The sequence below is a fragment of the Platichthys flesus genome, chromosome 3 (genome assembly GCF_949316205.1).
Source record: "Platichthys flesus chromosome 3, fPlaFle2.1, whole genome shotgun sequence".
Classification (NCBI taxonomy): domain Eukaryota; kingdom Metazoa; phylum Chordata; class Actinopteri; order Pleuronectiformes; family Pleuronectidae; genus Platichthys; species Platichthys flesus.
In genome coordinates, this window is record NC_084947.1 from 3,978,435 (window position 1) to 3,988,295 (window position 9,861).

Here is a 9,861-nt window from a genome sequence, read left to right on the forward strand (position 1 = left end):
TGGAAATACATACAGTAGGAGTGAGCTGGCGCCAAATTAAAGCCGCTGATCTTTCTTACCCAGAGCCATTCCCCCCCGTGCAGTGCCTCCCACAATTCACTCTCCATTTTTGTCAATGTGTGGAGAAAGGCTGGCTGAGGCCAAGCAGTGACTCACACGCTCATGCATCGGATCATTGTCACCAAAGCGAGAGGAAAACGATGCAAGAGTTCTGATTTCAGGAAAAAGGAAATATAGTGCAGCGCCGCAGATTATATTTATTTTTGTAGGTGCTACGTCTCTGGATCATTTCAGGACTAACACACAGTTTCTTATTCTCTTTTTATGTTATTAGATTCACACAAGCAAAATAACAAACACTAGAGAAACGACTCAAGCTGTCGTGTCCGTTTGTATTATTATGTTCTCTGTTTGAAGACACAAAAAGGAATTGACAGACAAATATTTTACAAATGTATTTACTAGTGAACTGTCTGATTCTATTAGGCCTTTTTGGAATGGGCTGTTCAGTCTGGTTGCAGCTTCTTTCCTGAAAAGACCCGCTGCAGAACCGGGAAGAGCTGCTCACTGTTTATTCAAGTTCAGTGAAGATTGGCTCTAAGCATAACCTAGAAGGGGAATTACTCAAATTTTTTAATATATCACGTGTCCAAATGGCACTAAATCCAACACTGCACTTCGTTCTGCCCCTAACGACACACATGCCAAGTGTAAAGACGATGAAATGAGCAGTTCTCCAGATATGTGAACCACAGACAGACAGAAAGTCATGGAAATAGTGTAGATTACTCAAAAACACTAATTATATCAGACCTGAACTATTGAATAGTCCCACAACCCTGTATCTTTACATTGGTAACAAAGAGTAGTAGAGTCCTTCAAACTGTGCTTTCACTCCAGCACGGCGTCCACACTGGGCGTCTCAATGGGCGCTGTGTCACTAATTAGCAACTTGAGAAGAAAGATTTTTTGAAAGCCTGGTGGCAGTTCTCTAAATTCATCCCAATCCAAATGTCAGCGATGACAAACTAAACCCAGTTGGACGGTGAACGGTGAACGGCTCCTGCCTGTGGCGGCCTCCTGCTCCTGAGTCAGAAATGTTTACAGATCTAAAAGAGGAAACCCTCCTCCGTGTTCTCCCCTCGCTGCGCCACTTACTGTGCTTTCTTAATTAGGAGAAAAAAAACTCATCAACCCACCGATAAATATCCACTTTTCCTTTTCTGTCCCCCCCTTCATCACCCCAGGGCTTGCAGGAGTATGAGGAGTGGAAGTGGTACAACAATCCGACCCTGGTGGAGGTGCTGGAGGAGTTCCCCTCCATCCAGATGCCCTCCACCCTGCTGCTCACCCAGCTGCCCCTGCTGCAGCCTCGCTACTACTCCATCAGCTCCTCTCCAGAGCTGCACCCGGGGGAGATCCACCTCACCGTGGCTGTGGTCTCCTATCGGGCCAGAGGTACGGACCTTCTGCTCCTCTGGGGCTCCTTCTCACCCACAGCACTGTGTTGAGCATCAGCCGCGCATCCCTCGGAGGATGCGGCTGACGCGGGTGTTACGGGCTTTTCTGTCTCTTATTGGGCTACTGAGGGTCTGAAATCGGTCCCTTTATTTCTGGCATTTCCTACGATGATGTTCTTGACATTTCAGGGAAATTAAAAAACGTAATCACACCCTGCGGTTCCCACCGAACAGTATTAAGCTGGTTATTAGTGAAAAAACGTGCACATTCTGTTTATCCATATATTTCGCTGTGGGTGAGTTTATGTCGCGGATAAAAGGCCCCGATGCTGTGGATCTTTTCAAGGTTGTTGAAAATGACTCACTCAGGCACGGCTCAGAGGAAATAGATTGGAAGTTATCTTGGAAATCCGGTCTGCTTCATACAGCAGCTGGACCACGACTGCAATTACAAAGAGTTTGGATTTAGAAACACCTCGGGAAGATTCAGCATCTCACACACAGATTCTATTTAGAGACACAAATTTAGAGGAAACGGTGTCGCTGCACTAATCTGTGTGACAGTGTGTAAAGTGACTGAACTACTCAGGTGTTAATGTTACTACTCCAGTTTATCACAAGGTCCTCGTGTTGCCACCTTTGCAAATCACATCCACTCTCCCCTCTGCTCACGATTATTTTCTCTCAAATGTGAAATGTATACTACGGCCGACATCCTCCTGTGATTGTAAAAGCTGAATTACTGTAATTTCCCTTTTAGAGAGAGAGAGACAGAGAGAGGGTTATGAAATTGCCCTGAGCCTCGGATAACATGTTTGGGTCACACACGCTTCCTGTGTCAGTTTGTGCACTTAAAGAGAGTGGGAGGCAGAGGGGTGGGTGGGTGGGGGGGGGGAGAAAAGGTCAAGTGTTGATTGAGTAATTGTCTCTTTCAGATGGAGAGGGGCCCGTCCACCATGGAGTGTGTTCATCATGGCTCAACAGGATAGAGAAGGGGGAGATGGTGCCGTGTTTTGTCCGAGGGTAAGTACCAGGGTTGTGTCTTTTTTGTGTATCTCACGTGGATCTGTATTGTGGGACGTTTGACATTTGGGGACACGATTCAAATTCGCCGAGAGTTTGACAAGAACGTGGAGCTGCCATAAGTCGGTAGCGTTTTATAGAGAAGTTTGCATTTGGAGGAGCCCTCGAAAGGGGATGGTCGCGATGCCCCCCCGCTGTGACACAATCAGTCTTCAGATGCAGCCTCGCGAGGACGATGCTCCCGAGTCGAGGAACAACTCAAGCTTCTCCATGTTGTAGTCCAGCCTTCACCGGGTTGCTAGGAAACTGGTCCAGATCAAGAAATAGTCTGGCCCTTTTTTTTTTTTACACCAAACAAAAGCAGATAAATGTGGAGATCTGTGAGTAAGTGCTGATGGGCAGATTCTGTCACCCTCGTTCAACCAGTAGATTCAAATTTAGCATAGAGACATGAAAGCGGTATCAACATTCTCCGTTTGGTGATTTTAAAGGCATTGTAAAAGTGTTGTTGCCTAATTCCTTTGTGTGTTTCTTCTTCTTCTTTTTTTTCTCAGTGCGCCATCTTTCCGACTTCCCAAAGACAACCAAGCACCTTGTATCCTGGTGGGTCCAGGAACAGGCATCGCCCCGTTCAGAAGCTTCTGGCAACAGAGACTGTACGACCGTGAACACAAAGGTTGGTTCTTCTGTCAAATGACTTAATAACTTAGAGATGTTCCTAACCAGCTCACAGTAGATCTGCACTGAAACACGGGAACCTGCAGACTGAATATGACGGCTGATTATGTGATTATCACTGATTTCACTTATTCACACCTCTGAATAATGAGAAAAGATCAAATCCCTTTCCATTATTCCTACATCTTGAATTAACTCTGCCTGTCTTCTTCCAGGGATCGAATCGTGCCCCATGATCCTGGTGTTCGGTTGTCGGCAGTCGGAGATGGACCACATCTACAAGGAGGAGACGGTCCAGGCCAAGAACAAGGAGGTGTTCAAGGAGCTCTACTCGGCCTATTCCAGAGAACCCGGCAAACCAAAGGTACAGACACTGAACCGCCTGTTACCTCGGATGAGTCAGCTTGTCACAACTCTCTTTGTACTGTGTGGGTTTGAAATAAAAATCACAGCTGTGGTTATATTCTGGAGTACACTTCAACTTATGTGTTTCCATTTCGCCACTTTTAAATCTAGCTGTGCAGGTAACATTTTTACCGTTTGTGTATTTTTTAGAACCACAACCTTTTCTTTTTGCTCTTCTGATGTATTGTTCGATTGTGTTCTTGTTAGCATTGATTAAAAGACGCATACATTTTCATACATAATTCTTCCAAGGTCATAACAGGCTTCCAGCTTACAGTTTGAGCAGCTACTTCCTTCCTACTCGACTCACACTCCTGTCTCCTCCTCTGCCTCTCTGTCAGAAATACGTACAGGATGTACTTCGGGAGCAGCTGTCGGAGACGCTGTACCACTGCCTGAAGGAGGAGGGAGGACACATCTACGTGTGCGGGGACGTTACGATGGCCGGGGATGTTCTCAAGACCATCCAGCAAGTCGTCAAGCAGCAGGGCAACATGAGCCTGGAGGACGCCGGCTTCTTCATCAGCAAGCTCCGGGTAAGAGAGGGAGGAAATCATTACCCCACCATTAGATCGCTCAGTGGGGTCAGGCAAGAGAGGGTGCTAGTTTGAATCCAGGATGAAAAGTATGAGTGAAAGGTGAACTGCGCCCGTTGCAGTTTACCGCTGAGGAAAAGTAGTTTGATATTCTTCATCCTCTCATCCCTTCATAATCTTAGGATTATGGAGATTTAGGATAAAAGCATAATACTAGCAAATTGTATTTAAAGAAGTTAAAAATAAAGACAATTGTGTTAAAAAAAGGATGAACTGAATTAACAGAAAGGTCATAGAAATAGGCTGGTACTTTGCACCTGCTGCATTTGGACACGGCCGATGTTGTATGATGCATTGTGGGTAGTGAGCTAAAAGCCAAGAAGCTCCGACCTCATTCAGAGGGAGGATTTATGAAGGAGCCTTGCTGCTGCTGCACTGGACAAATTGAATCCTGTTCCAAAAGGCCAGTTTGTGTCAGAGCAAATTACTGATGTCAGCTCAAGATAATAAAGAAAAACTTTAAAAGATATGTATCTCTCTCTGTTTTCGTCTTTCTGTTACCAGGATGAGAATCGCTACCACGAGGACATCTTCGGTGTCACCCTGCGCACCTATGAGGTCACCAACCGGCTCCGCTCCGAGTCCATCGCCTACATCGAGGAGAGCAAAAAAGACCCAGATGAGTAAGTGGATTTCTTTCATTACCCCTGTTTACTATATGGAACACTAATGATTTTAAATGCAGATTTATGTGCGACATTTTAAATATGGTAAAACTGCTGTGGAATCACCAATTCACCAATTCGAATATTGTTGAGATGATTGCGTTGTATTTGCCTTCTGCCTCATGTCCGTTTGTCTCGGCCTCAGGATCTTGCAGGGTTAAGTCAGTTTAATGTCCAGTTCAGTTCAACACTTGCTTTCACACATGCAGCTCCTGTGGATGATGTCTAGACATATTCAGAGTTACAAGGCTGACATGTCTGAAAGCAGCTCCGACTCTCCGACACTCACTGTAAAGAGTAGATGTTCCTCACTCTTAGCGAGACGAACATGAATAGAGAGGCATTCTGCTCATATTCCTGTTCATCGTTCGAATTTTGTTGTAACTCTAAAAGGTTCACATGCTCTACTCTTCAGAAACCACATTACTTTCCTCAAACTGTCCTTTGCTGCAGCTCCTCTTTTCAGCCTCTGTCGGAAACACTTGATTTTGGCTCCTGTATCTTTAAGACCCCACCTCCTGCTCTCATTGGCCACTTGGCCAAGTCTGTTTTGATTGGTCAACTAATTCCAGCGTGCGTTGGAAATGTCAGCTCTTGCTTTACCTGACAGACTGACATGCTAGGCTAGTGATGGAAGTATCGGACTGCTGTCACCAGGAGAAGTGTTTTCACTTTAATTTTACTTTGAGCTTTTTAACATTGCAGAACTTTTACAAACACAACAAACCTATTTAACACACTAGAAGAAAGAAAAAACACAAATGCATCATATATCTCATTTAAAGCTTTGGTTAATTTGTTCTTCTGAGTAGCTAGATGAAGCTTTTGCTAATTTCTCAGTCATTAAGATACATTTACAGCTTTAGAGTCATGACTCACGAGTTCTAAAAATAGCTCCACATGCACTGAATGAAACCACAAAGATACACAGAATTCATTTATTCCTCCCTTCATTCACACAATCTTCTGTTCTCCAGTGGATCTTAAGAAGCACGACAATGTCTATTGTTTACACACAAAACCAGGATCACTCACTTCTTGTCTTGGCTGCAACACCACTGAACTGTGCAGGATCTAATTATTCATCTTCTCATCATAGATCCTTATTCCCCCGCTCACATGTAACAGCTGGTTATCTCATATCGCACAAAAAGAGAAACGGTTTTGGCACCGGCCGCTGAGATTCATCCCAACCAGTGAGATTACCACAGCGGTTCTGGTCCAACTCCAATCCGCAACCTGTAGTTGTTGGTTTGTTGTCATCCCATAGCTTCAGTAGAAAACAGAGTGGGTAACCATAGGAACCCATGGAGAGAAGGGGCCTTTAAAAACTAACAGGATTAGAGAGAGAGCGAGTGGCTCTGTTCCATTTCTGTTTTTGTTTCCGTCGTTATTTGTGCATTTTCAAGATTAAACACTTCATGTACTCTTGCCATGAGAGCCAAACAAGGGCCCTACATAGCCACTGTGGCTCATTAAGCACCAACATAATGCATCACAGACGATGGTTCCTGTGTGGATTGTCACTTAAATTTCACATTTGGCCGTCAAAGCCCCTGCATGCTGGATGAGTAATGACTGTAACATCTCTATTTCTATGTCTCCGTCGCTCTCTGTCTCTCTGTCTGTCTCTCTGTGTCTCCTTCTGTCTTTTCATTTCTCAGGGTTTTCTGCTTGTAAGTCTTTGAATCGGGGGCTTTCCGACAACAACCAGTCCGGAGGATGCAGCAACACTGGTTGAAGAATACTGTGCCAATTTTTGTACTGTATAAAAAAAACGGGGGTTTCTTTCTTTCTGTCTTTTTTTATATACCACTTCAATGTTTCTGTTGGGCTCTTTTTGCGATTTCGTCTGTAGCAAGTTGGAAAATGTTCCGTTCTCTGAGAATCTGTTTTGCTTGTCGATGATTCTTCCAAAAATTATAAATTGATCATTTTTTGATTTCATTTCAACGTGTGAACCTGTTGTAATGACCTGCCTCATTGTGAATGCATGACCAAGACAAGAATATACTCAACAAATATAATATACTCTGTGTTATTGTTACAGTGAAAAGGATTTTATCGAGGTTTTATATTTGCAAGGTAATGTGTGGCATCGATTACAGGAACAGGAATTGTTGGTGTATGAAGTTGATTTATCAAGAATCAGGGTCGATCAAAGATATTTGGGCTGTTGTGCTGTTTTATTTATTTATTTTTTACATCAAAGGCAGCAGTTTCAGAAAAATGTAGAATCGTGACAGATGTAGATTGACAGGTCCCTGCAGATTATGAATATCACATCCGGAGAGCACTTTCCTCCGCCAAGGCTAAAAGTTGCATATCGCAGTGTTGAAAGAAAGTGAAAAGAAAGTCCTTGATACATCAGTTTTTTCCGGACCTGCTCCAAAATGTAATGTGTTCTTCTTTGAGTCGTGTTCCACCCATCGGCAAAGTGTCCTGGAAATTGGTTCTGTAGTTTTTGCTTAATCTTAACTAACAAACAAAAACATGCACTTTCGCCAAGTCTTAAAAGTCCCCTTAAATTCAGTCAAGCTGCACCAAATTTGAGATGTAAGTTCCCAGAATTAGCCTGATATTTTGCATTGAGATCATCTGGCTCTACCCCAAATTTAAAAAGGTTATTCCCTGAGCCACACAACACCCAGACACCAAGTTTCCTGGTAATCCATACAGAGGTTTTTGTGTAATGCTGGTCAATATCAAACAAACAAAAGAACATTAATGTGTAACCTCTTTGGCCGAGGTAACAAATGTATTCTCTCGCTCTTCTTCTCTCTCCATTTAAAATGCATCAGCCTCCGCGGCAGCTCTCTTATTGGTGGCCTGTCCTTTCTCTCATAACATCATGATCCCATGTGTCCCCGTGGACAGCAGCAAGAAATCAAAGCTACCATGTATCGCTATGTGGTGTTACTCAACTCCAAAACACTTCTTTAGGACTCTCAGGTTTTATTTTTATTAAAGATGCTTATTCAACATATTATACCAATATTATGAAGTCTTCTCTTTCTCCTTCTTGCTGAGCGCTCGATGAGGAATTTGATAGCCTGCCCCTCTCCTGTCCGTACGGTTGATATGAAGATACAGCCAGCGGTGGGTTAGCAGGCGCTCCGACCAGAAGTTCCACAAAAACCAAAGTTCCATGTTGTGGTTTTAATGTGTCAGGCTTTTGACTGGAAGCAGGAAGTCGCAGCTCCTGGACAATGAATTTAAAAATAACCCTGTCCTAAAATGCAACTTATAATTGTTAATGTGACATATAAATGCTTTAGATGTGCTGGTATAGGAATCTTTTGTTTTAACTGCTAAGCTAAGCTGAGTAGCTGCAGGCTGTAGCGTCTCATCTACCGTACGAACATGGTCGTGGTATCGATCCTCACCTTCCTCTCAGCAAAAATAACAAATGCCAAATTTTTTTCTGGTGGGCAGCGAACCTCTTTTGTAACGGGAAAGTAAACGTTCTGCTCCTGCACACCGAGCTGCCCTGATCACACGTGTCAGCTGTCAACTCTCACCCGCGCTCACTGGATCTTTAAAACTTTCATTTGTCGGCATCATGACTCTCCTGCCTCTTGCCTTACATTCACTCTCTGCTTCTGCCTACATGCACCACATTCACTCTCTTTTTGTCTCATGCCTCTCTCTCACTGTGACCTGACACCCGCTCAGTAGCATCAGCATGTGTGTGTGTTTGTCTGTATGTGTGTGTGTGTGTGTGTGTCATATCAATCTCTATAAGTGTGTGTGTCTCTATTCGAGTGGGTGGAAACGTGCATGTGCTCAGGTGTGTGTTTTTACATGGTTATTCTGCTCTGTCGTCTGCTAGCTCGTCAAACTGGTCGGATCTTTTGAAACCAGCATGAGTGTGTTGCCGTGTTCGAGTCTGAAAATGAAATCTTACAGATGGTGTTTTGGTGACAGGAAACTGCCCACATGGCTTTTGGGTTTTTTGATCTCAGCAGTTCAGACTTATTGTGAAGATTTGTTTTGTTTTTATTCAAAGACAAGAGGCTCGGGTCATTTGCTGCTTTCCAATGAGTCACAGTTGTAATTTGAATATATTTGTGCGGCTGCCACATGGTTTCTCGACCAACTCAACAGCGACCTGAGACTTTCCCTGTCATATTCTCTGACTTATTTATTTCCTCCCTTTGTCTCTGATGCGGTTTAAAGATAGCCGTCATCGTGATTCATGGATTTCAGTGTGATTTTCAAAACGTCTCTAACAGCTGCTGAGAAAACGTCTGTTTTGTTTTATTTGGTCTGATTCAATTGTTTTAACTGCCAAGAGAAAACGGGCGATTCCCATTGTCCCCACTGTCGTCCACTCTGGATGAATGTCTCCTCTGTTTTATTTTTAACAGATTTCCTTTAATTGGAATAAGAAAATGTCTGTGATGTAAAATGTGCAACAAGAAAACAATTGATACAAGAATATAGCTCCTATATATAGCTTCTATATATAAATATATATATATATATTCAAAGACAAAGTATAAAATATAAAGAGTACCACTTCGATCTTTTCTAAGAATGTATTTTGATTATGTAAATGAGCACTATGATTCTGCTTGATTTAAAAAGAACAAAAAAAAAAACACAAGGCCTATTCTATATGGTGTCTCTCATATCCTTTAGGTATGGGGATAAAACAGCAGCATTAAATACATGCATGGTGATCTCCTGTCTCCTGTTCATATTTAAAAAGCTCTGTCTGTTAACCAGCACTGTGTCGGTCAGTGAGGCTGTATATCGTGAGGTCTGGCCTTTTCCCACAGGGCTTTGGATGCTTAAAAAAAAAAAAAAGAATCTCTGTGTTTGCAAATCGCTGCTGCTACGAAACAACTCTGATCCAATCAGCCTCTGCTGTAATGACCTTTGTGGTGTAACTGGTCGAGGGTATTCCATTCTAACGCATCACCTGCAAGGACTTTTCATTTACTTACGAAATAAAGAGAAACATTTACAGAATATGTCAACACAGTTTGCCTCCTTTGCTTTTATTTTGTGGTCTTGTTTATAAGAAAT

At 43.1% G+C, this 9,861-nt stretch overlaps 1 protein-coding gene across 1 annotated transcript in view; it reads left to right on the plus strand.

Annotated features, from left to right (window-relative positions):
- Positions 1 to 9,816, plus strand: part of nos1 (nitric oxide synthase 1 (neuronal)) — a 32,789-nt gene extending 22,973 nt beyond the window's left edge. Inside the window, exons 22-28 of the mRNA XM_062384788.1 lie at positions 1,248 to 1,458; positions 2,396 to 2,483; positions 3,038 to 3,159; positions 3,377 to 3,525; positions 3,908 to 4,102; positions 4,667 to 4,785; positions 6,492 to 9,816. Coding sequence (XP_062240772.1) covers positions 1,248 to 1,458; positions 2,396 to 2,483; positions 3,038 to 3,159; positions 3,377 to 3,525; positions 3,908 to 4,102; positions 4,667 to 4,785; positions 6,492 to 6,507 — 900 coding nt within the window. The 3' untranslated portion in view covers positions 6,508 to 9,816. The remainder of the gene's footprint in view (positions 1 to 1,247; positions 1,459 to 2,395; positions 2,484 to 3,037; positions 3,160 to 3,376; positions 3,526 to 3,907; positions 4,103 to 4,666; positions 4,786 to 6,491) is intronic.
- The last annotated feature ends 45 nt before the right edge of the window (positions 9,817 to 9,861 follow it).